Raw genomic sequence first — 27,921 nt, forward strand, 5'->3', positions numbered from 1 at the left:
GAAGTCACCTAAAAATGATTAGAAAAATTAGGAATAACGGAAGCTAAGTATTTTTGTTGATTGTATTGTTTATGTTATGTGTTGTTTTTTTATATGTATATATATATTTTGTTTAAATATGTTTATATAAAAGCAATAAAAAAATATATAAAAAAAACAAATCTCCTTCTCAGAGAGAACATGAAACAGTTGTAGTCGTTGAGCTCTGAGGCTTCGGAGTCATGCAAATTCACCACCCAATCTGCGACCGGTCCATCCAGAGCAGATTACACGATCTGGATACGGGCTTTGTTGCTAGGAATGTGCCGGCTGTATTCTTCCATGTAGTTGAGGACTTGGGTTACGAAAAACCCCAAGCGTGTCGGCTCCCCCTTGAATTTTGCGTCCAGTGGCGGGAGTCTTTGAATGGATCGGTGCCTTTGTCGTCGGTGGTATTGTCTTCCATCCAGATCGCCATCTGCGGGTTGTTGGGGAGTGGGGATGCTGAACTGGTCACTACTAGATCAGTGGATGTCCCCGGGACTGCAGGTTCCAATTTCCCCTCAGTATCTTTCCAAGTGTAGCTCCAGGTGCTGGTGCAGCTGTGGGGCTCAGAATTCTTTTCCCCTAGGGAGTCAAGGATTCTTTTCATCAGGCTGATAGCTTTTTCTAGGATCCAGTTCGAGTGTTGTGCCCAACTTCCTTCCTCTTCGCCTACGTGCAGGGATTTCTCCATTTCCTGCTTCCATTCTGGTTGGTTGGGGCCCCGTCTCAGGGTCATCTTTCTTGATTTCTTTTCCTACTCGCTTTTCTTTCTGATGCCCATTGACCACCGAGGTTTGTGGTTATGCACCTCCACCACCTCTTCTCCTGAGGAGTATGACAGTTCAGATCCTGACAGTTGGCAGGTTTTCGGTTGGGGAAAAGGCTCCCTCTCCATGAGCGTTTCTCCCTTCCCTGCCTCGTCGTCTTACATGGTATTTTTTTGCAAAGTCTCCTGGCAAGGTTCTCCCTTGCAGGTTGACTATTCTTGCAGATCCTGTCTAATGTAAGGACCCACTTCAATCTACATCTTAAGAAAACAGAACTCTTGGAAATGGTCTCTTCCAACAGGAATTTTTATTAAGAGAAAGTGATAGTAGGCATGCTAGACAAGATCTGAGGGATCCCCCCACCATTCAATGTTTTAAAGTGTTCCCAAGCAGCCCCCCACCCCGCAGTTCTTCTGGGCAATTCAAACTGGCAGATTTCTAGGTGTTAACTCCAGGAAAGATAACATCAGTCCGGGTCCATCAGCACCATCATTCAATCCTGTCTTTACCCACATCCCAGGTGTTGCATCTCCCCCCCCCCCTTTTTCCCTCGCTGCCGGTAAAGAGGAGAGTTTCAGAGGGGCATAGGATGAAAGGCAGATGGCCACATTGTTATGGTTAGCAGACCCAAAGTGAATCAACAAAAGGTTGCTTTGTAATGAATGGAGGAAGTGAAAGTAGTAAAAACCCCATGCATACCCCCCCTCTCCCTTAGTCATATGACGGAATCCAGGAGATAGTAAGAATTGGTTTTAAATCAGAGAAGATAGATAGAAATGAAATAAAACTGGATTCTGACAGTCCTTTAATAAATACAATGATATACAGGTATATTTATTTGTACATGGTAAATTAGGGCTTATAGATTAGAATATGAAAAGAAAAGATGTTCATATGGAAAACATAACTAGATGTACACAAAATGGGAGGTGTACTTTAAGTTTTAGATTCAAACAGTATATTTGAATGTTTCAAGTTAGCAAACTCAGGATTTGACTTGTGATCTCATTGCTTAATAATGGTGTTTCCAGTCCCAATTACTGTTGTTAAGTGAGACTGCCTATCCTTGGTGGAGCAGTGGGCTAATGCCTCCTTAAGTAACACCAGCTGCCTGCAATTATTGCAGGTTCACATCCCACCAGGCTCAAGGTTGACTCAGCCTTCCATCCTTCCGAGGTAGGTAAAATGAGGACCCAGATTGTTGGGGGCAATAAGCTGACTTTGTAATAATGTCGCTGGGGGGGGGGCGAAAGCCCTAATAAGCACGCATATACATAGAATGAAGGCTATTGCTAAGCACATTGATTTGTGCTTAGATTGTAAGCCGCCCTGAGTCTTTGGAGAAGGGCGGGATATAAATGGGATTAAAATAAAATAAATAAATAGTCCACTTTTTTTCTGATATGTCATTTAGTATTGAGGATTTTTGTCGTATACTATTTGAAAGGATAGAAAATTGTTTAGATATCATTTCAACTCTTGGTTTGTTGATCTAGCTGACTTGGTTGAAAACATCTTTTTAATTCTGCTTTTCTTTGTTCCACAGATACCGAACATCTTTATACTGTTGTGTTCCAAGAAATCTGCAGTCGTTTTGGGAAAACCTACACCTGGGATGTGAAATCCTTAGCAATGGGTAAAAAAGCATTGGAAGGAGCAGAAATCATTTGCGATGCACTAGACCTCCCAATCACCAAAGAAGAGCTGTTGCATGAAAGTAAAATCATGCAAGAAAAATTGTTTCCTACAACTATGTTGATGCCAGGTATTTTGTTTCTTCAATTGAGTGTGCTTATCAAATTCTGTCTTTGCATTTTCAGTCTAATGGATATTGTTTTCTTGTGCCTGATTAACTTAGCATTCCTTTGGAACTTAAGAAAGACTGTGATATATTCCAATAATATCTTTATATAATAAAAATTAAGTGATAATAGAAAAATAAGCTGTTTTGTCTGTAATCTTTCTATGCTATCATTTCTATGCTAAATGCAGTTTCAAAAAGCCGGTCAGCAATAATGAGGGCTTTTTCTGAACTATATGACTACAGATGGTCATCTTCCTTCCATCAGCAGATCAAAGTGTGTTTGTTTGATAAAGGTATCTCAGTGTTCTGAAAGAGAAAAACCTTTTCTGCCACAATATGTAGCATCTGCATGAGAAGTCAGGGTGATGCCCAGCTTTTCAATATGCGCTTCTGCAGAAATTAGAAGAATTGACCAACACCAAATAAAAGACAAGTTCAGATGAAAGTATCTTCTGTCAACTTTTATTCTAGGTAGTGGAGAAAATATCCATCCCAAACCTTTACCTTTTCCAAAAGTACAGTGCAGTTGTTTATAAACTAGTGAAATACTGCTGGAAAGAGGAAAGAGTCCATGGAATCTGCAATAAACTGCTGTTAACCTTTCCATTCTCATGGTTTCTTAAAAGGCATAATGGTAACTCATTGGACATACCATTGGCAGCAAAATCTTACTTTATAGAGTTTGTTGAATATGATTAATTTACTGAAAAATGCATTAATATTTTTTCTGAAAACTATTTTCTTGTACACCGAAAATATAGTGCTTTTTCTTACTTTAGAACTAGTAATTCATATATAAACGTTTATATGTATGAATACATTTGAGCATAGGATAAATATGAATAATGAATCTGATACTATGAAACTTTTTCAAAAACGAAAGCAATAAACTGGTGCTATCTTCCTCTTGATAATGTATCATTAGTCCACCTTTTTAAAACAGATTTTAATGAAACTTATTTTTATATTTCATTTTTGTCTAAATTTGGGAAGTTATTGCAACAGTAATGCAGTCTCCAATCTGCTTCAACATTAAAGATAATTTAAAGTCTCTCATACTTCTATGGATCACTAATTTTAGCAAATACTTAGCAACATTGTTTTATGTTTTATATGGTATGGATTCTAATGAACTTTAGCTAATCAGAAAGTAGCGCAACAATGGAAGTTCATTTCTCAGATTTTTGAATTAAGAGAGTTATCAAAACCCCATAAAATTACTATTTTATATTCTTAACATTTAGTGCTCTGAAAATTTGTCTTTTGGGAGAAATGCCATGAGCAAAATAATTTCCTGGATGTAGTGTTTTTGGAAAAGTACAACTATTTTGCAACTCTGTCCATTAGGGCTACAGAGCAAAATACTCAAAAGTCATACAGTAAGATACCATTGAAGCTCTATAAATAATAAACTTTTTCACATTTATAAACTTCTCAGTAATCTAGCAAAGAGCAAAAATTTGGTCTACACATTTCCTGCTGTCCCAAATTTTCTTCATTGTAACTTCTCAGGATTGATTATCTGCTCTTTCTGCTTTCCTTCCTTCCTTGGACTTAGTCAGATACAATTTTCACATACAAATTAACCAGTTACAGTTGCAAGAAAAAGTATGTGAAACCTTTGGGATTACATGGAGTTTTGCATGAATTGGCCATAAAATGCGCTCTAAATGTCATGTAAGTCACAACAATAGAAAAACATAGTCTGCTTAAAATAATACTACACAAACAGCTGTTGTCATGTTTTAATTGAACATAAGGTGGAAACATTCACAGTGCAGGGTGGAAAAAGTATGTGAACCTTTGGACTTAATAACTGGTTGACCCTCCTTTGGCAGCAGTAACCTCAACCAAACGTTTCCTGTAGTTGCAGATCAGACCTGCACAACGATCTGGAGTAATTTTGGACCACTCCTCTGCACAAAACTGTTTCAGTGTAGCAATATTCTTGGGATGTCTGGTGTGAATCGCTCTCTTAAGGTCATGCCACAGCATTTCAATCAGGTTGAGTTCAGGACTCTGACTGGGCCACTCCAGAAGGCATATTCTGTTCTGTTGAAGCCATTGTTTTGTTGAATTACTTGTATGCTTTGGGTCATTGTCCTGTTGCATCACCCATCCTCTGTGGAGCTTCAGTTGGCGGACAGATGGTCATACGTTTTCCTGCAAAATGTCCTGATAAAGTCTGGAATTCATTTTCCCATCAATGACAACAATCCGTCCAGGCCCTGAGGCAGCAAAGCAGCCCCAAACCATGATGTTCCCTCCGCCATGTTTTACAGTGGGGATGAGGTTTTGATGTTGGTGTGCTGCGCCTTTTTTTCTCCACACATAGTGTTGTGTGTTTTTCCCAAACAACTCAATTTTGGTTTCATCTGTACTCCATTCTTGTTTAATGTTTTCCTTATTGTAGATGTGTCAACAAAAATGTTAGCATGTGCCAGAGATTTCTGTAGGTCTTTAGCTGACACTCTAGGATTCTTCTTTACCTCATTAAGCATTATGCGCTGTGCACTTGCAGTCATTTTTACAGGACGACCACGCCTAGGGAGAGTAGCAACAGTGCTAATCTTTCTCCATTTGTAGACAGTCTGTCTTACCGTGGACACATGAACATCAAGGCTTTTGGAGATACTTTTGTAACCCTTTCCAGCTTCATGCAAGTCAACAATTCTTGATCATAGGTCTTCTGAGAGCTCTTTTCTGCGAGACATGGTTCACATCAGACAGTGTTTCTTGAGACCAGTAAACCCCAAACAGGTGTGTGTTTTTAAAGGGCAGGACGGCTGTCAGCAACACATCCAATATCATCACACTGATTGGAGTCAAGGTTGGCTCACTCCTGGCTCCAATTAGCACTTGGAGAAATCATTAGGCTAGGGGTTCACATACTTTTTCCACCCTGCACTGTGAATGTTTCCATCTTATGTTTAATTAAAACATGACAACAGCTAATGTTTGTGTAGTATTATTTTAAGCAGACTGTGTTTTTCTATTGTTGTGACTTACATGACGTTTAGAGCGCATTTTATGGCCAATTCATGCAAAACTCCACGTAATCCCAAAGGTTTCACATACTTTTTCTTGCAACTGTACCAGCACAACAGTTGATAGAGGGGACCAGTTATCGCCAACCTTTTCATGGAAGAATTTGAAACTAACGCTCTGGAAAAGACTACAAACAAACCAAAACTGTGGCTCAGATATGTGGATGACACCTTCGTGATCTGGCCCCACGGAAGAAAAGAGCTAGAAAACTTCCTAACACACCTGAACAGCCTACATCCCAAAATAAAATTCACCATGGAGATTGAAACAAACAACCAGTTACCTTTCCTGGATGTACTTATATACAAAAAACAAAACGGCACCCTAGGACACACAGTCTACCGAAAGAAAACACACACCAACCGTTACCTCAATGCGCAATCACATCATCACCCAGCACAAATAAATTCAGTAGCCAAAACACTAATAACAAGAACCAGACGCCTTGCAGATAAAACACATATACAAACAGAACTACACACCCTGACAGACATATTGACAGCAAACAAGTTCCAAAAAAACAAAATCACCAACATGATTCAGCAGGGGACTCCGAAACAGAAAAACATCCAAGAAGAAGAACAGAACAACGGACGAGCCATCTTGCCCTACATAAAAGGAACAACCGACAGAATCAGTAAAGTACTACGCAAACATAACATCAAAACCGCATTTAACACTGACAGATATCAACCATCCTGAGAAATCCCAAAGACAAAATAGAACTGGAAAACCAGGGCATATACCAAATCCCATGCGCTTCCTGTCCAGCAACATACATCGGACAGACTAACAGAAGAATAGAGGTACGTGTGGAAGAACATAAGAACTTAGTACAGAAGAAAGATCACACATCTTCACTAGTACAACACATAAACACTACGGGACACAACATCAATTTTGAAGGTACAAAAACAATCGCCAAAATAGAACATCTCAATAGCAGAATAATCAGAGAAGCCATTGAAATAGAAAAACACCCAGACAGTATGAACAAGCGAGACGACACCTCCCGCCTACATGCCATTTGGAAACCAGCATTGATAGAGAAACGAATTACAGCAAATAAGGATTTAAAAAACCAACAAACAACCACAAATGCCACCAGCCCCAGCAAGACTCATCCACACCCAGAACAAAAACTCTCCCACACAGAAGACAGAACAAGTCAAGCAAAAGGGCCATCACCCAAGCAGAAGAACGCACACACGAACCTGACTGACCCATACCAGAGATACATAGCAGGTCCTCGAACTCGGAGCCAAACCAAAGCTCTGAAGGCCACTACACAGCCCACTCCTCAGGACACCAAATCACAACACTCAGGATATTACAACACAACAAAGAACCCCACCCATTCGGAACACACCCCACCCAGTCGGAAGACGGCCACGCCCCCAACCAATCAGGGGACAGCCACGCATCCACCCAATCAGAAGACAGCCACGCCTCCACTCAATCAGAAGACAACCACGCCTCCACCCAGCCAGAGGACACCCCCACCCAATCAGAAAGCAGCCACGCCTCCTCCCAGTCAGAACACAGCCCCACTGGCAGTTGGAAAGAAAGGAACAGCCAGACCACGCATTGCTCCTGGTAGCAGCAGGAGAAACACTCCGGCCTGATGATGACGAATGGGATTTCGTCGAAACGTCGCCACAACTTTCTGAAGATGAAAGGAACGCGGGAAGAAACCCGAGACTCTAGATCTACATATATATATATATATATATATATATATATATATATATATATATATATATATATATACACACACACACACACATATATATATATATATATATACATACATTATATACATATATATATATATATTCCTTAATACATAACTGCATTTATTTGTTGTTTCCTGCATGTATCTATAGCCCCCTGTTCATAAGAGTAAAATACTTTCATTCAGATCTATTATCTGATTCTTCTACAAATCAGAGTCACTAGGCACTTGGACACATTTGGAAACTAATATTTATTTATGCCATTTATATATATGTACTAATCAAGCAAGACCGTTTAATTGTTCTGCTTAATAATCGTGAACCTTTTTCTAGGTTGTAGACATTATTTGAAGGTATTATGTTTAATAAAGATTAGTATATAAAACATCAAACAGAAGTCCCTTAATTTGACAATTCCAATTTGTATTTGTGTAAAGTACATGTGAGTAGAATAATTAAAGGACTTGGATTACGGTTAGATAATATACATGCTAGATTCAGTTACAAATATATAAAGTTCTAATTGCTAGAACAGGCCTATTAAATACTGTGATATAAATTAATTAGAAGAATGAAATGTGATAAATTTAATTTATTTAAATTGACATAATTTAAATTAATACTTTGATGTTAATCAATAACTTTTTATTTCCATGAGTTTTATAGAAAATAAAGTTTCTTGAAAATATCTGTTTTTGGATTTAGCCCAAGAGAAAGGTCTCTTTGAAACATTAAAATGAAGTCATGTGGAGCAGTAAACTATTTAAATGCAGAACAATATGCAGATTACATTTTTTTTTTCATATAAGAAACCTATGGCAATTCATTTTCCCTTTTTCACCTAGTTTGTATCTTGGTATAAGTAGCTGAAAAATATTTTTAAAACTAGTTTTACACAATGAAAAAATAAAGTTTCTCACAATAGCAAGTCAAATACCAATATTTTGTAATTTGTACTTATGCAAAAATATTTCTTGAAACAAAAGTAATTGTTCCCAGGATAACTGATTATAAGAATAAGCCCAATAATTAGAGAAATATTGTAATGTGTTGTAATAATTTAATAATATCTGAGCATATTCTTTTTTTACTATTTAATAGCCAGTTATTAGGACCTCTAAGGTACAGTAAAATGCATTTGAAAAATTATAATTTCTTTCTTGTAATCTGTAAGTGTTCTGTCTTTCCAAGTTTTCAATTTTCTCTAGCCAAGCTGAGGAGAGATTGATAAATTTTGATTATGATGTTCCGAGAATATTTCAAAATAAACAAGCCAAACTTCCCAAATATCTTTGTATGTTTATTATTTAGTAAAACAGAACAAATAACAATTATTTGCACCTTCAAATAATTAGAATAAGATTAAGAAACTTATGTTTCTTTGGACTTTGAGGCATAGAATTTACTACTGTCTTTGTGTAAGGCAAAAAATGCTTTTCCATATTCATGTGATCAAATGACATAGAAACAGGGCCTCTTTCTTTGCTTTCTTTGGTTGTTTTTGTTGTTCCTTCAAGTCTGTGTTGACACCTAAACGTGTCCCTGCAGTTGTCTTGGCAAAACTTTAGAAGTGGTTTGTCATTGCTTCCTTTCCTAAGGCTGAGAGACAAGGACTGGCCCAAGGTCACCCAGCTGGCTTTGTTTCTAAGATGGAACTAGAACTCAAGTCTCATGGTTTATATCCTGATGCCTTAACCACTACAGCAACTTGGATTTCTATGCATTATTGTAATACATATAGCATGTAGAGCCTGTCCCAGTGGGGTGTATGTTTTATATAGAGAGGCCTTATCCATGTGTCATTGAGAAGTATCTTTATAGAAAGGGAGATGGCCATTGATCCATCAGTAATGAGAATCAGTTGGTGGATCTTCACAACTTTTATATGTTTTTATGTGCACATATTTGTATATTTGTATGTGTGTATATGCATATTTGTATGTGTGTATATGCATGGGGAACAGGAACTTATTTATTATTAAAGTATTACTTGGGGATTTTCTATTTGAATATTTTCTTTTTATTAGATACTTTAAATATTTGTATATATAGGCAGAAACAATAAAGACTATTGTTTGAATTGTTGTTTACCAGTAAAAGTAAGGTAGGGCAAAAAAGGGATAGGAAAAAGTAAGAAAAAAGTGTGTACATGTTTGTGTGGGTGTATTAATCAGAGCATTTAAAGTATTTGTGTATCTTTGTTACACAGGAGTTGAAAAACTAATCCGCCATCTACACAAACATAATATTCCCACAGCTGTTGCTACTAGTTCATCTCGAGTGACATTTGAAATGAAAACAAGCCAACACAAAGACTTCTTTGGTTTATTTCATCATATTGTCTTGGGAGATGACCCTGAAGTAAAGCATGGCAAGCCACAACCTGATGTGTTTTTAGTTTGTGCAAAGAGATTTGATCCTCCTCCATGTCCAGTAAAGGTAAACATAATCACAAAATAGAATAAGAACCAAACCCCCTAGCTATTATATTTTGATCTTTTTTAATGTGAAAGGGGTTAGATATTTGAGTATATTGTGATAGATCTTTAACATGTAATAATTTATAATGACAACTGATGGGCTGCTGTTTGCTCTAAAGCACGGGTGTTGTCAGAACCCACCTCTTCCCACTTCTTAAGAAAGCAGCACACTTGGAGACAGGGTTTTCCAAGCAGGATCTTTTACTAATAAATAGAAGATAGCAGGCATAATAGACAGGATCTGAAGCATTCCCTTACATCTCGATAATTCTAAAGTGCCCCCAAGCAAACTCCACCCCACAGTTCATTTGGTCAGTTCCAGATCAGCCAAGCTCCAGCTGGTAGGTCCATCATGTTTGCAACATGATCATTTCCACAACTCCTCACACTTCCTTAGGAGAAACAAACAAGATCCTGGAGGGTTGTAATTCTCCCCCCCACCGCCTTTTCTAGTTGCCATTTTTCCTACACTGAATGGTGTGGGTTCGACTCTCTTTTTGTCTGCTTGTGCTTTGTATGCTTGCCTAGCTTTGTCTAAAGCTTTCCTAACAATTGGCCAGGTGTTTCGCAATTGTGCAATCCATTCTTTCAGCGAGGGGATTTCCGGTTCATTTGGGATTAGTTCTGGCATAGGGTTGAAACCTTGTTGTTGTTGTTAGCTGCGAAGTCGTGTCCGACCCACTGAAAATCTCAGCAAGGTCTCAGTATTTTGGGTAACCCCCTTTCCTCTCCCATCAACACTTTCTCCACTCTTGGATTTGGTAGGTCTTCTTGGGGTGTCGATTTCATGCGATCCCCTTTCAGGAATCTGAGCTCTGCTGTTCTCCAATCTACCCAGGGGTCCTACTTCTTTAGCCACACCAGCCCTAGGATCACTGGGCATTCCATGCCTGGGGTTACTACAAACGTTATGTCTTCCTCGTGGTCCCCCAGAGATTGGTGGATTGGTAAAGTAGCTAGGGTAGCTGGCACCCCCCCTGCTATGGACCCATTTAACTTGCCGATCGAGATTGGCTGTTTCAGTCTCATCACTGGGATGCCCAAGTTCTCCATTAGCGTTGGGCTAATGAGGCAGCGGGTGCAGCCAGAGTCTATTAGGGCTTTCACTTTAACAGCTTCTGGCATGGAGGGGGCTAATATAGTCACTGTCTTGAGGATGGGCACGATGGTTCCATTTACCATGGGTTCGCCCTCTGAGTTGTCTGAGGAATCCGTCGCCTTTGTGGTGTAGGCTGGAATTCCCTGCCCACATTTGGCAGAGGGTGGGGACTTTACAGCCTCTGTCGCTTGGCTGGGGACTTCCCTAATTTTCTGGCCAATGATCGATCTGGGTTGTGTTGAGGGGCTTTCAAGCGGCACTCTACGGCACGACGCCCCTTTCTCCCGCATTTGAAACAGCCTGTTAACTTCTTGGCCATTGGCCGACGGTTTTGCTGGATCGTGCAACGGTTCAGGGAGTGAGCGGCCCCATGGTTTTCTTCGGTGGTGCCTCTTCAGGAGGTTGATCTCTGCTTCCTCTGCCAGGACGTACCATTTGTCTAGTCAGCGTGGGTCCCCTCAGGGTAGGCAAGCATCGTACAGATCATAGTTTAGGCTATTCTTGAAGTGACTAAGGAGGATGTCTTTCGGCCAGTTCAGTTTGCTGGCGATGGCCCGGAACTCTTGCATATGTTTGGCTACCGGGTTTCTGCCTTGCTTGACTGTTTTGATCTTCTCATGGGCTTTTCGGTCAGCCAGGGGCTCCTCGAATCGCCTTCTCAATGATGACATGAAATGGTTTAAGTTGTGGAGCTCTGAGGCATTGGAATTATGCAGGTCCTCCATCCATTCTGCAGCCACGTCATCCAGAGCAGATTGCACAATACAGATACGGGCTTTGTCATTGGGGATATTCTTCTATGTAGCTGAGCACTTGGGTTAGGAAGAACCCCAAGTGTCACAATTCTCCCCCGAATTTCATATCCAGCGGTGGGAATCTTTGGATGGATAGTTGTCTTCGTCATCGCCGGTGATGTCTCCCATCTCGATTGGCAGCTGTGGCTCGGCGGGAAGTGGGGACTGCCGAAATGATAGCTGCTGTCTTGGCGGACGTCCTCATGACTTCAGCTTCCGATTCCACCTAAGTGTCTCTCTGGCTTCAGTCTAAGGTAATGGTGTGGCCGTGGGGTTCAGGTTTCTCATCCCCGAGATAGCCGAGGGTTCTTTTCATCAGGTCAATTCGTGTGCTCCGCACGATCTCCTTCCTCTTCACTAAGGTGAAGGGATCTTTCCATTTCTTGCTTCCATCTGGGTTGGTGGCTGCCTCATCTTAAGGTTACTTTTCTCGACCTCTTGTCCCACTCGTCTTTCTTTCCAACGCCCATCGACCACTAAGGTTTGTGGCTGCACATTTCCACCACTTCTTCTGAGGAGTAGGACGTCTCGGATCCTGACAGCTGGGAGAGTCCTGTATGGAGGGAGGGCTCCCCCTTCGTGGTAGCTTATTCCTTCCCTGTCCCATTGTCCAACACTGTAGATTTTGCAAAGTCTCATGGTAAGGGTCTTCCTTCCAGGTTGATTATTACTGCAGATCCTGTCTAATGTCAGAACCCACTTCAATCCCACATCTTAAGAAAGCAGAACTCTTGGAAGTGATTTCTTCCAATAGGAACTTTTATTAAGAATAGTTGATAGCAGGCATAATAGACAGGACCTGAGATTTCCCATGCAGAGCAATAGGTTAAGATATCCCCAAGCAAGACCCCACCCCATAGTCTGTCCAGCCAGTGTAGGACGGCCAATCCCCAGGTGTTAGGTCCATCGTGGGAAAAGGGGAGATAACATCAGCCTCTCTCCAGTTCATGCAGCAATGGTCGGCGGCTCTTCACACCTTCCTCTGAGAGTGTAGAAATAAACCAGGCATGGAGGTTATATTCCTTATTCCCTTCCTTTTTCTATCTGACAGTTTAGGGAGACAAAGTTCAGAGAGAGAGATAATGCAGGAAAGCAAAATGTTACATTGTAGCAAATAGAGAGCAGAGGTAATAAACCTGTGGGCACATCCCCCCCCCTTGGGAGTGTGGCAGAACCCAGGGAAAGGTGAGGTTTGAGTTTGGGTGAGAGGGGATAGATTGAAATGAAATAGGAATGGGTTCTGACAGATTGGATTAGTAAATTTAAAAAAAAATCAGATACATAAATGGGAAAAGTGGGAGAACAAGATAAAGAATATAATACAATTAAAGAATGCTTTATCAGATACTAAATTAAATTGGTTGAATTTAATACAATTAGAGAAATGGATAAAAAAGGAAGAAAAATTTGAGGTGAAAGATAGACAGTTAACAAAAGTTGAAATGATTATAAAAGAAAGTGAGGAAAATGAAGAATATATAGGTAAAGGAAGAATTGGGAAAATATACAGAATATTAACTGAACTAGAAGATCAGGCAAAAGGTTTAACATTAATCTGGGAAACAGATTTAGGAGAAATAAACGATAAATATTGGAAAAATATTTGGAACAGAAGAGTATATAAGAATATGTCAGTTAGAGTTAAGAAAATGGATATAAAGTGATATGGAGGTGGTACCTAACACGACATAAATTAAATCAAATAGTTAAATATACAAATATTTGCTGGAAGTGCAAGAAAGAGATTGGAGCATACAGGTGAAACTCAAAAAATTAAAATATGCAAAAGTTCATTTATTTCAGTAACGCAACTTAAAAGGGGAAACTAATATATGAGATAGACTCATTACATGCAAAGCAAGATAGTTCAAGCTGTGATTTGTCATAATTGTGATGATTATGGCGTACAGCTCATGAAAACCCCAAATCCACAATCTCAGAAAATTAGAATATTACATGCAATCAATAAAACAAGGAGTGTACATAGAACAATATCAGACCTCTGAAAAGTATAAGCATGCATATGTACTCAGTACTTGGTTTGGGCCCCTTTTGCAGCAATTACTGCCTCAATGCGGCGTGGCATGGAAGCTATCAGCCTGTGGCACTGCTGAGGTGTTATGGAAGACCAGGATGCTTCAATAGCGGCCTCCAGCTCTTCTGCATTGTTCGGTCTCATGTCTCTCATCTTTCTCTTGGCAATGCCCCATAGATTCTCTATGGGGTTCAGGTCAGGCGAGTTTGCTGGCCAATCAAGCACAGTAATCTCACGGTCATTGAACCAGGTTTTGGCGCTTTTGGCAGTGTGGGCAGGTGCCAAGTCCTGCTGGAAAATGAAGTCAGCATCCCCATAAAGCTCATCTGTGGAAGGATGCATGAAGTGTTCCAAAATCTCTTGGTAGACGGCTGCATTGACCCTGGACTTAATGAAGCATAGTGGACCAACACCAGCAGATGACATGGCTCCCCAAATCAACACAGACTGTGGAAACTTCACACTGGACTTCAAGCATCTTGCAGTGTGTGCCTCTCCATTCTTCCTCCAGACTCTGGGTCCTTGGTTTCCAAATGAGATGCAAAAGTTGCTCTCATCAGAAAAGAGGACTTTGGACCACTGAGCAACAGATCAGGTCTGTTTTTCTTTAGCCCAGGTAAGACGCTTCTGACGTTGTTTGTTGTTCAGGAGCGGCTTGACAAGAAGAATACGACATTTGAAGCCCATGTCCAGGATCCGTCTGTGTGTGGTGGCTCTTGATGCACTGACTCCAGCCTCAGTCCACTCCTTGTGAAAGTCCCCAACACTTTTGAATGGCCTTTTCCTGACAATCCTCTCCAGGCTGCAATCATCCCTGCTGCTTGTGCACCTTTTTCTTCACACTTTTGCCTTCCACATAACTTTCTATTAATGTGCTTTGATACAGCACTTTGGGAACATCCAACTTCTTTTGCAATTACCTTTTGAGGCTTTCCCTCCTTATGGAGGGTGTCAATGATGGTTTTCTGCACAGGTCGGCAGTCTTCCCCATGATTGTGATTCCTACTGAACCAGACTGAGAGACCATTTAAAGGCTCAGGAACCCTTTGCAGGTGTTATGGCTTAATTAGCTGATTAGAGTGGGACACTTTGAGCCTAGAATATTGCACCTTTTCACAATATTCTAATTTTCTGAGATTGTGGATTTGGGGTTTTCATGAGCTGTATGCCATAATCATCACAATTATGACAAATCACGGCTTGAACTATCTTGCTTTGCATGTAATGAGTCTATCTCATATATTAGTTTCTCCTTTTAAGTTGCATTACTGAAATAAATGAACTTTTGCACGATATTCTAATTTTTTGAGTTTCACCTGCATAAACATATGTGGTGGGATTGTGATAGCACACAAAAGATATGGGACATGGTGTTTAGGGAAATTAGAGAACTTTTGAAGGTAAATTTAGATATGTCACTGAGGATTGCATTACTGTTACTGGCGGAAAAAGATATAAATGAAGCAAAAAAGGAATTGATTGTAAATTTTATAATGGCAGCTCGATTAGTGATGGTTAAATATTGGAGACGGAATTGGGTTATTCAAAGAAATGAGTGGTATAATGAAATATGGAATATGGCAATAAATGATAACAAATTAAATTTAAAAAGGGATGATTAAAGTAAATAATTATAATGAAATATGGGATGATTTTATAAAAACAGTCTTGGTGGAAGGCAAAGGGAATAAACCTGCTCAAGAATATATGCTGTTTTGGAGGGGATAAGGGCACAATTGAAATATATTGTATATTGTTAGTTGTTATATGAGAAGAAATATAGGTAATAAAAATGGTTTCCAGAGGTGTGGGTGCACTGTAGTATTTGTACTTTTTTATACTGTTTTTTATTTAGATTTGTATGTGTTATGTTTGTATTATTTGTATTTGAATAAAAGAAAAGAAAAAAATAGAATATCTTTTAGTATATCTTTTAGGTTCCTCATAACACTGTTTAATAAACATACATTTCCCCACAAAATTAGGACAGTTCTGCACTTTGATAGATTTATATAGACTGTATTTGTAAATAGTCACTAGAACTTCAACAAAATATACAGTAGATGACACAAAAAACAACAGTTAGAAGTGGCAAATATATAAGATGTAAATTTAAGTTGTATTTTTTGTAAGTAACATTTATTCTCTGAATGTAAAAAAAAAATCAAGATTTTCTCAGTAATTTTTTAAGAATTCTAGCAACATTTTTTTGAATAAATGTCTAGTAGAAGTAAAAAAACCAAAGTAATCCGTAAAATACTAGAATAATACTTCCTTTATTTATTTATTATATTTATTAAGAATTTTACATAAAGGACAAGAAACATTTTACATAAAGTTATGTAAAACAAATTTTACATAAAGAAACAGAAAAGAAGAAAAAAGAAATAGATGTAAGAAAAGAAAAAATATATGAAATTTGAACCTTTTCTTTAGCAAACATTAACAACCCTATAAGCTCTCCTCTCTGAAGTTTTCCTGAAATCCCTTCAACCTTTATTTAATTCCCATCTGTTTTGATCATTAAATCTATCAATTATCAATGCATTTTTCCAAACACAGTATAAACTTCTAGATCCATAGATATATCTGAATATTAAAGCTCTGTCCAATCTACTTCGACAATCTACTGTCCAATCTACTTCTGTCCAATCTATTTTAGCTGATATGTTGGCCTATAATATCATTTATGAGCTGGGTTCTCAATTTAGATTTATTATTCAGGAAAACGTCTGCTATGTAACCTGTTTGTTAAATGAATCTGGTTTCCCCATTGACTTTGTTTGCCAGAAGATTGCAAATGGTGATTTTAATTTAATTTAATTTAATTTTAATTTTATTAGATTTATATACCGCCCTTTCCCGAAGGACTCAGGGCGGTTTACAGGGCATTTTAAAATCACACCAATACAAAATACAAAAGTTAAAAGACAATTAAAAAGATTAAATTATCCCTGATAATTTAATAATGATAATAATAATGATCACATGATCCTGGGACACAGCAACCGTCATAACTATGAATCAGTTGCCAAGCATCTCAATTGTGATCACATGACCATGGGGATGCTGCAAAGTTTGTAATTGTGAAAAACTATCATAAATCACGTTTTTCAGTGCCATTGTAACATTGAACAGGCACTAAATGAACTCTTGTCAGTCAAGGATTACCTGTATTCTGCCAGTGCAATTTGTTGGAGATTCCTCATCTTGCTCCCAGATTCTTCTAAACATTATCTAGAACAGGGCTTTTCAACATTTTCACTCATTGTACCACATTTAGGATATGGCAACATCTGAGTACCACCAGTCGCCTAGCAAGGTGTCAAAAACTTGATGACCAAAAAAAGGAAAAAAGTGATAAAGTACAGGTAGTCCTTGACTTACAACAGTTCGCTTAGTGACTGTTCGAAGTTACAATGACACTGAAAAAAGTGCCCCCCAAGCCACAGCCGAACAAGACACCTTCCTCCTGTCCAAGGTTTTCATTGTTATGAGCATTTCTGTTGATGATTGGCAGTGGGGGTGGGGTGTGAGAGGTGTTTGGTTTTTATTCCCCTCCCCCTCCGCTCTACTGGGTGGTTGCAGCAGGTTTTGGTCACTTCACATGACCCTGGGATACTGTGACCATCATAAATCTAAATCAGTTGCCAAGCATCTGAGTGTAAATCACAAGACCCTGGAGATGCTGCAACATTCCAGCTGATCTGCGCTTCTTCTGGGCTCAGCAGAAGTGCCAGGATCAGCACCGAGCTCCAGCTTGAGCCTGGCACTGATCCTGGCGCTTCTGCTGAGCCCTGACAGCCTTGCAGCTCCAGCCATCTCTCGCTCAGGCTTGTGCGGTGCTACCACCGGTTCAGCTCATTCCCCTGCCCCGTTACCACTTTTCTAGGATGGACGCGTACCACCTGCCAGGTGCCAATGTATCACAGGTGGTACCCGTACCACTGGTTGAAAAGCCCTGATCTAGAACACAAACACAATAGTTGGACTAAAAATATATATACAGGTTGCAAGGATATAACTCTGTTTTCAAGGAGAAAAGAAAGGAGAAAAGAAATAATACTATATGTTATCTTAGATTAAATAATATGAATTAATAATATAAAATAATTTGTTAAAAGAATGTGACTAAGGGGGGAAACTAAAAAAAAACCAGAACAGTGGAAATATAGTTAGTTTTTAACCTGATAATCTGTTGATATATTAGGATTATATTTCCCAGAATTCCCATCCAGTATAGCCAAACATTGGTGAAAAGGCATTACTTTATTAGAATATTTGAAAAAAAATTAATTTTGTAATAACACATTTCCTCCTCTAATACTTAATCTTGTGTGATTTTTCACTCTAAATCTTCTTGGACAGTGAAAAAGTATTCAGTTTACATACTCCTTGGGGAACCAAAATAAGCAATGTTTTTTTTAAAAAAGCATAGTTCTTCAGATAGTTTTCACAGCATAAAACTGCAAATATTATAGCTGTTTAAAATGCATGTATTTGTTAATACTTTAGTGAGGCTGCTGTTAACTGGGTCATTCAGATATATTTTCCCTTACAGTCTGGATGTCCTGTACATCAAAAGAAAATAATCCAAAAGCTTTATCATGAGACAATATTTTTTGCCTTTTATAAAATGTGAATGTTTTTAAGTCTCAAATTATTTTTAGTACAAGTTATTGTGGTGTGATCAACAATTATAATATTAAATAAACTTAATGGAATTTGTTTGTCAAATAAGAATAGCTGTTAATTTTAGCAACCCAAAAATAATATTGTTATCTCTTCCAAGCAGGAATGTTTATAAGTGTAGTTGAGCCAAAGCAATTCCTGGTTGTTTTGGAGAATCCAGGATAATGAAATGGTTAAGAATTAAGTTCAGGCTCCTCTGCTAGGACGTACCACTCATCGAGTCGATGTGGGTCTCCTCTAGGCAGGCAAGCATCATACAAGTCATAGTTTAGACCGTCTTTGAAATGGCTAAGGAGGATGTCTTCCGGCCAGTTCAGCTTATTGGCAATTTATTGGCTTATTTACCAGGAAACATAGATAGGGCAGCCTAGAAAAGTTAGTGCCCTCTTAACCATACCCAAGCACTCTGAGTTAGTTGGCAATGTCCATTTTCCTGTATGAGTTCATGGTGACCTAACCCTAACCCTAACCCTAAGTTGAATTTTCTTCCAGTGGGCCATGCCCACTCGGCACCCAGCAATACATGTGGGTTTTAGGTTGCGGTTTGGGCACTCAGTCTCTGAAAGGTTTGCCATGATTTGTCTAGGGTATCTGGCACCCCCCCTGCTATGTACTCCTCTAATTTGCCAAACGAGATCAGCTGTTTCAGCCTCCTCACCAGGTTACCCATGTTCCCCCCTAGTATCGGGCTTTCACTTTGACAGCTTCGGGCATGGGGAGGGCTAATATAGTCACTGTCTTGAGGATGGGCGCAATGGGTTTACTTACCAGGGGTTCGCTTTCTGAGTTGTCTGAGGTATCCACCACCCTTGTGGTGTAGGCCAGAGTTCCCTGCCCACGCTTGGCAGAGGGTGGGGTCTCCACAGCCTCTGTTGCCCTCATGGTGGGTTCTCGTGGCTTGGATGGGGACTTCCCTGAGTTTCTAGCTGGTGATTGATCTGTGTTGTTTTGAGGGACTTTTGAGTGGCACTTTACGGTGCAATGCCCCTCTCTCCCACATTTGAAACAGCCTTTTGACTTCTTGGCCGTGGCTGGTGGTTTTCATGGTTCTCACGACGGCTCAGGAGGCAAGCGGCCCCACGGTCTTCCTCAGCGGTGTCTCTTCAGTAGGTCGATCTCTGCTTCCTCCACCATGACGTACCATTCGATTTGGCATGGGTCCCCTCGAGGCAGGCAAGCATCATACAGGTTGTAGTTTAGGCCATCTTTGAAGTGGCTAAGGAGGTTGTGTTCTGGCCAGTTCAGTTTGATGTCGATGGCACGGAATTCTTGTTTATATTCGGCAACCAGGTGTCTGCCTTGCCTCACTGTTTTGATCTTCTCATGGACTTTTCGGTCAGCCAGGGATTTCTCGAGTTGCCTTCTCAGAGAGGACAGGAAGTGGTTGAAGTTGTGGAGCTCTGGGGCATTGGAATCATGAAGGTTCACCATCCAGTCTGTGGCTACCCCATCCAGAGTAGACTGCATGATGCAGATACAGTTTTTGTCACTGGGGATGTTTCGTCTGTATTCTTCCATGTAGCTAAGGACGTGGGTTAGGAAGAACCACAAGCATTGCGACTGTCCCCTGAATTTCACGTCCAGCAGCCGGAATCACTGACAGTGTTGTCTCCCATCCTGATCGGCACCTATGGGTCGGCGGGGAATGGGGGCTGCTGAAGCAGTAGCTGCTGAAGCAGTAGCTGCTATCTCAGCGGTCTCAGTGGACGTCCCCAAGACTTCAGCTTCCGATTGATTCCCCCTCAGTGTCTTTTTGGCTACAGCTCAAGGTATTAGTGCGGCCACGGGGCTCAGGTTTATCATTCCCGAGAGAGCCGAGGGTTTGTTTCATCAGGTCAATAGCTTTCTCTAGGAGCCAGTTCGAGTGCTGCGCACCATTTTCTTCCTCTTTGCTAAGTTGTAGGGATTTCTCCATTTCTTGCTTCCATTTGGATTGGTGGCTCCCTTGTCTCAGGCTCACCTTTTTCGATCTCTTGTCCCACTCGTCTTCCCAACGCCCATCGACCACTAAGGTTTGTGGCTGCGCATTTCCACCCCTTCTTCTGAGGAGTAGGATGTCTCGGATCCCGACAGCTGGCAGGGTCCCACCTGGAGGAAGGACTCCCCCTTCGTGGTGGGTCCTTCATTCCCTGCCCCGTCGTCTGACATTGTAGATTTTGCAAAGTCCCCCAGTAAGAGTCTTCCTTCCAGGTTGACTATTACTGCAGATCCTGTCTAATGTCAGGAACCACTTCAATCCCACATCTTAAGAAAGCAGAACTCTTGTTAACAATTTCTCCCAACAGGAACTTTTATTAAGAGAAGTTGATAGCAGGCATAATAGACAGGATCTGAGTTTTCCCGTGCAGAACAATAGATTAAAGTATCCCCAAACAAGACCCCACCCCATAGTCCACCTGCCCGGTATGGGACGGCCAATCCCCAGTGTTAAGTCCATCATGGGAAAAGGGGAGATAACATTGGCCCGTCGCCAGCTCACGCAGCGATGGTCGGCGGCTTCTTCACACCTTCCTCTGGGAGCGTAGACATGAACCAGGCACTGAGGTTACGTTCCTTATTTCCTCCCTTGTTCTAGCTGACAGTTTAGAGAGAGAGAGTTCAGAGAGAGAGATAACGCAGGAAGCAGAGTTCAGAGAGAGAGAGATAATGCAGGAAGCAAATTGTTACATTGCAGCGGGTGGGTAGTGGACACAGAGGCAATAAATGAAGCAAAAGTTTACACTGTAGTGGAAATAAGAAGCAAAGGCAATAACCCCGCAGGCACATTGTCCCTCCCCCTTGGGTGTATGGCAGAACTCAGGGAAAGGTGAGATTTGATTTTGGGTCAGAGGGGATAGATAGAAGGGAAATAGGAATGGGTTCTGACAGTCAGCTTGTTTGCTGGGGTAATGCGTTCCATTGTTGATTGCCATCAGTTTTTGTGCCTGCTACCTTTCCTGTAGATAAGGGTCAGTCTTTTTGCTGAGGTAGTATTTTACTTCTCTATTGCTGCTGTCAGTTCTACTGATGGAGAGGGAATGGACCTCTTCCATACATAAGAACTGCCTGTGTTGGCAGGGTTCAAATCCCTTCTATTGCCTCTGGATGGTTGGGTCCCTGGACTGTCTTAGAGGAGAGGGAACAAAGAAGCAAATATGGGATTTTGCCCTCAACCATGATTGAAGTGAGTGTCTTGAGATGGACTTTTAGTCTGAAGATAGTGTGGAGTCTGATCTGCAGGAAACAGCCAGAGATGGGCAAAGCAATTGATGTAAAGTGTGCATGATGGGGTTGAGAGATGACACAAACATTACCACAAGCATTTTTAGCCTGATTGGACAAGTCACTGTTACACAATTCCACGTCCATTCATGCATTTACCTTTGCTTTCTTTAAAAGGCTCTTTGCTTTCGCTCTAATCTACAACTTTTTGCTAAGTGATGGGAAATTCCCAGTCTGGAAGGGGACCCTCTTCTCATGCTTTTCAGCTTAATATTCCTGGACCATGGACTGCATTTCCTACGAGAAGGACTCTTGACAAGGGATGGGAAAACAGTGAAACATGTACTTGGAAAAAGATTGGCCCAACTGATAAGCAGGCTTTAAACTAAAATTGGGGGGGGGAAGGGTGACCAATCTTTAGAATCTCTAGTACACAAAACCAGATATAAATCCCAAGAAAACAAATCAAACAATGAGGTAGGGAGTGATGAGAAAAAAGAAAAACTCAAATAACAATCAGGAGATGCAGGAAACATACCCACAGACAGGGATAAAAGTCTTAAATGCTTATATACATATGCTCAAAGCTTAGAGAACAAACAGGTGAACTAGAAGCAATAGTACACAAGGGTGGGTATGCATAGTTGGCATTACTGAAACCTGGTGGGATGAAACCCATGACTGGAATGTAATGATGAATGGATACAAATTGTTCAAAAGAAATAGATCTACAAAAAGAGGAGGGGGAGTTGCACTATATGTAAGACAACACTGCATATTTACATATTTACAGAAATGCACATATAAAAGGGGGAAAAAGTTACATTGACATAGGGGTTTTCTACAGGCCACCCAACCAATCAGAAGAAATAGATGAACTTTTTGCCAACTACTTAACAAAAGTAGGTAGGAAGCATACGCAATAGTAATGGCAGACTTCAACTATCCAGATATCAACTGGGAGACAAACTCTGCAGCAAGTGGGAGATTAAACAGATTCTTAACCAACCTAGCTGACAAGTTTATCATCCAGAAGGTGGAGGAAGGAACTAGAAGTAAAGCTATACTGGATCTAATTCTTACTAATAGAAAAGAAATGATAGACAGAGTTGAAGTTGCCAGAACCTTGGGTGACAGTGACCACATCATACTGAAATTCAATATAATGCAAACACAATCAATAGAAAATAATCAAACCAGAGTCTTAAACTTCAAAAGAGCTGATTTTAACAAACTCAGAGAGAACCTAGGAAAGATTCCATGGACAAAAATCCTAAAGGAGAAAACAACTCAAGAAGCATGGGAAATTGAAAAATGCTATCATAAAAGACCAGTCCAGCACAACACCACTGAAAAAGAAAAACAAGCAAGGCAAGAAGAAACCAGCAGGGCTACACAAAGCTCTCTGAAAGGAAAAAGGATAAGCACAAAAAATGGAAAGAGGGACATATAACTAAGGCTGATTACCAGCAGACAGCCAGAACATGCAAAGTTGAAGTCAGGAAAGCAAAGGCTCAGAATGAATGAAGACTTGCAACAGAAATCAAAGACAATAAAAAAATGTTTCTTTCAACATATTAATAACAAGAAAAATGTCAAGGAAACTGTAGGTCCACTAAACAGAGAAGATGGCAAGGAAATAACAGGCAACAGGGAGAAAACAGCTGCTTAACTCATTCTTTGCATCAGTTTTCACACAAAAAGAAATTATAGCCCAACATACAAAAAAAACCTATTGCAAAAGACAAACTAGAAACAAAAATTAAAATAAGCAAGAAAATGGTAAGAGAACTATCCGACCTTGACAACTATGAATAACTGGGACCCAACAGATTAAATCCCAGAGTTCTGAAGGAGCTGGCAGATGTTATCTCAGAACCACTGCACCATATCTTTCAAAAATCCTGGAGCACCAGGGAAGTATCTGATGACTGGAAAAGAGCTGATGTGGTTCCCATCTTCAAGAATGGGGGAGGGGAGAACAGACCCAGGAAACAACAGTCCAATCAGTCTAACATCAATACCTGGGATGAGCCTGGAAAAGATAATCAAAAAACAGATGTGCAAACAACTAGAAGCAAAGAAATTTATAACAGGTAGCCAGCATGGGTTTGTCAAAAAAAGCTCATGCCAAACAAATCTTATCTCCTTCTTTGATAAATTGACTAAATTAGTAAACCAGCGGAATGCTGTGGACATAGTATACTTTGATTTCAGTAAGGCATTTGACAAAGTAGACCTTCTGCTTAGTAAGCTAGAAAAAGGTGGGATAGACAACATCATCACCAGATGGATCTGTAGCTGGCTGACAAACCATACTCGGTGAGTAGTCCTCAATGGTACTACATCCACATGGAAAGAAGTAAGCAGTGGGGTACCACAAGGCTCTGTCTTAGGCCCAGTACTCTTTAATATCTTCATCAATGACTTAAGATGAGGGAATAGAAGGGGAAATCATCAAATTTTCAGATGCACTAAACTGGCAGGAATAGCCAACATCCCAGAACACAAACTCAGGATCCAAAAAGATCTTGACAAGCTTGAACAATGGGTTCTATCTAACAAAATGAATTTTAATATAGAGAAAAGCATTGTTTTACATTTAGGCAGGAAAAAAAATCAAAGGTATAAGTACAGATTAGGAGAGTCCTGGCTCAAAAACAGTAACTGTGAGAAGAACCTTGGAGTCCTAGTGGATGATCACTTGACCATGAGCCAGCAGTGTTCGGCAGCAGCCAAAAAAGCTAATACAGTCCTGCGTTGTATAAACAGAGGCATAGAATCAAGATCACATGAAGTATTAATACTGCTTTATAAAACCCTGGTAAGAGCATACCTGGAATTCTGCAACCAATACTACAAAAAAATGTTGAGACTTTGGAAAAAGTTCAGAGAAAAGCAACTTGCCTTCAGAAATCGTGGTCTTTAAGAAGAGATTAGACAGTCTCTTGTCTGAAATGTATAGGTTCTCCTGCTTGAGCAGGGGGCTGGATTAGAAGACTCCAAGGTCCCTTCCAGCTTCTATTCTATTCTATTCTATTCTATTCTATTCTATTCTATTCTATTCTATTCTATTCTATTCTATTCTATTCTATTCTATTCTATTCTATTCTATTCTATTCTATTCTATTCTGCTCTATTCTGCTCTACTCTACTCTATCTTTAACAATAACAGTAATGAGATATTATGATAATACTTCAATTATTTTCAGTAGTTAATAGGTAGCATTGCTACATATTGATCAAATCATACAATACATAAAATACATATTTTGAATTTAACATATATATTTGTTTTCATAGAGTTTCATGGGTACAGGTATGTAGATCTTGGCGTATTCAGGTCTTTTCCTGTGTAAGATTGAGAGTGTCTTGGCAACGTTTCGATGAGGTCCCACTCGTCATCTTTAGGCTGGTGTCTTCGGCTTCGTGCTTGTGCGAGCAAAGTGTGATCGGAGCTGCCGTCTCTCTATATTGATGGGGTTGTGTGTGGTGCTAGCTTTGTTGCTGTAAGTGGGTTGGTTGGCTGTGTTGTTACATCCTGATTGGATGATGGAATTATTGTTTGCAGCTTAGTCGGCTGTTTTGTAACATCCTGTGTGGCTGAGGTGTTGGCTGTGTGCCCATTAGTCTTTTGTGTTGTGACAACTTGGGGAATGGGCTGTGTGATGACTAAGCTGCAAACAATAACTCCATCATCCAATTTATTAGCTAGTAAAGAGAGAAAGAGCCTGTGGCCTAGGGGTTAAAACAACTGCTTATTATATAATTAGCCCAGGATCGAATCTCAGATAAAGGGTATGACTGACTGATGAGAACAAAATAAGTTCGAAATGGCCATATCAGCCTCCCTAATTCTTTATTAGCAATTTGAATAATTTACACAAATAATGAACTGTCGTAAGTTGTGAATATAGCCTGCGGATAGCTTTGGGCTAGGCTGAAACAGGAAAGAAGATTTAACCAGCAAGGTATTCAAAAGACTTGACAAATACTTAACATATATATATGTGAACCTACCCGCCATGAATGTGACAACGCCTTAACATCACGGATAACACTGCCTTATATCCACGGTGTATCCGAGGCCACAGTGCGCATACTAACCCCTCACAAAGTTGGTGTTGCTCACAGACCTGATCGGACCTTACGAGCTTGTGTCATGTGCCCTAAAGATCCACTCCCCAATGAAGAAAAAGCCTCGGTCGTATACAAGATATCATGCCAGAATTGCAATTGCAATTACATTGGGGAGACAGCAGAACGACTGAGGACTAAGGTGCATGAACACAAGCTTGCTATTAGAAGACAAGAACAACGTTCACAGGTGTGGACACACATGGCTACACACAACCATGCCTTTAATTTAGCAGGGACTGAGGCAATTGCCAGCAACAACACTAAAGGCGGCCGCTTGTTTAAGGAAGCTTGGTTTTCAAACCACTCCTCCATCAACCAGCATATAGACCTCCCCCCTGCATACCAGGCACTAAGAAATTGGGAAGAGCAATGACGTGCACGACATGAAGACAAACAGCACAAGAATTCACAAATTACCTCATTGCATCAAATCCAAGATTGTGTTGTGATTCAGGGTCAGCCTGTGGGTTCGGCAGTTGGGTCGGATGACTCAGACGAGGGGGAGGAGGGGGTTGTTGAAGAAGAACTTGCTGATGATGGCTTGGAGGCTCCGCAGAGACCCCAGCCAGGCCCCTCTTACTTGGTGGAGACCCAGCTGTGTGAGCCCGACAGTGTGGATGAAGATGACCCACAGCTGGCCCTGTTCAAGGACGCCCGACGCAGGAGGCAGTCAAGTAGGAGCAAGCAGAGAAAGGCTGTGGGACTTCTCGGAAGGAGGCAAAGAGAGGCCACGCCCTGAACTCTAATAAAGGGAGTGTTTGGGGGAGGGCTGGTTTGCTGAAAGCAACCGCTCCGATAGAGGATCAAAGCTCCGGTATCTTGTTTTATGTTTTGTTTGTTTGTGTAATAAATTTGGCAGACGTATTCCAGCCTCTGCCGTTTGTACAGGGGTTGCCTTTCTGCAAGGCCGGTAGCAGGCTGGTACAGAACAGTTTGCTTTCAGCCTCCCACCCCTTACTAATATTATGGAGCAGCTACGTGCTGAGAATGCCCAGCTCACCCAGCAACTCACTTTGCTGGCAGCTCAGGTGGCTCAACTGCAAGCACAGGTTCATGCTGCACCCCCACCCAGGAGAAAATGCCAAGTTGCAATGCCGGATAAATTTACAGGTACTCCAGAACTGTTTCCTGCTTTCCTGGGACAATGCCAGCTCTTTATCAGCGTGAGAGCAGCTGATTTCCCCACTGACCGGGATAAGGTGGGGTTTGTGTTAAGCCTTCTTTCGGGTGATGCAGCTCGTTGGGGCACGCCTCTGCTGGCTCAACCTAGCCCATTGTTGGACAACTTTCTGGGGTTTTGTGACCATATGCGTCTGATGTATGAGGACCCTATTAAGACGCAGACTGCCACTCGACGTCTGAAAGCTCTGAGGCAGGGTCAACGCCCCCTACAGGGCTATATCAGCGATTTCCGGCTGCTTAGCCAGGATTCCGCCTGGAATGAGGCTGCGCTCGTGGATGCCTTCCAGGATGGATTGTCGGAGGAGATGTTGGATGAGCTGGCCCGTGTGGATATTCCCTCAGACCTGAATGGGCTGATCCATCTCTGCCTGCGGATCGATGCTCGGTTGCAGCAGCGAAGGAGTCGCCGTGCCACCCCACAGACCCCTGCCGCCCCTGTTGTGCGTGAGCCCCCAGTTCAAAGGGAGGAGCCAATGGAGCTGGGTGCCGCCAGGTCTCGTCTATCGGTGACTGAAATGAACAGACGACGATCGGGGGGGTTGTGTTTTTACTGTGGGGACCCTGGACATTTGGCTGCTTTTTGCCCAAAGAAGCGACAGCGGGCATCAGTGACCGAGCCTGCCCCGAGAAAGTCCCCTACTTTTCTGTCGGGAAACGCCCCGAGCCCGATCTAGACGGTGTGATAGATCGGGCGTCCCACAACAAAACTGAGCGACGTTTTTCCGATGCTGCCTGTGGACCTCCACGGCATTTGATTTTGGAGGCACGTCTGATCCTTCCTGGCAAGCCAGAGGGGATTCCAGTCCATGCCTTAATTGACTCTGGGGCCACCACAAATTTTATGGACTCAGCATTTGTGGCCAAATGGGCTGTTCCCCAGTGCCCGGTGGATCCGCCCATGTTAGTGGAGACTATCGAT

General features: G+C 41.1%; 1 protein-coding gene across 1 annotated transcript in view; it reads left to right on the forward strand.

Moving 5' to 3' along the window:
- The window catches only part of PUDP (pseudouridine 5'-phosphatase), a gene marked incomplete at its 3' end in the record, with an annotated part of 96,087 nt that overhangs the window by 45,028 nt on the left and 23,138 nt on the right, over positions 1-27,921 (forward strand). The window contains exons 2-4 of the mRNA XM_081327667.1: positions 2,338-2,556; positions 9,589-9,818; positions 13,965-14,057. Of these exons, the coding sequence (XP_081183793.1) occupies positions 2,338-2,556; positions 9,589-9,818; positions 13,965-14,057 (542 nt within the window). The remainder of the gene's footprint in view (positions 1-2,337; positions 2,557-9,588; positions 9,819-13,964; positions 14,058-27,921) is intronic.

This window comes from Vipera berus (genome assembly GCF_964194415.1).
Source record: "Vipera berus genome assembly, chromosome: 4".
NCBI lineage: Eukaryota > Metazoa > Chordata > Lepidosauria > Squamata > Viperidae > Vipera > Vipera berus.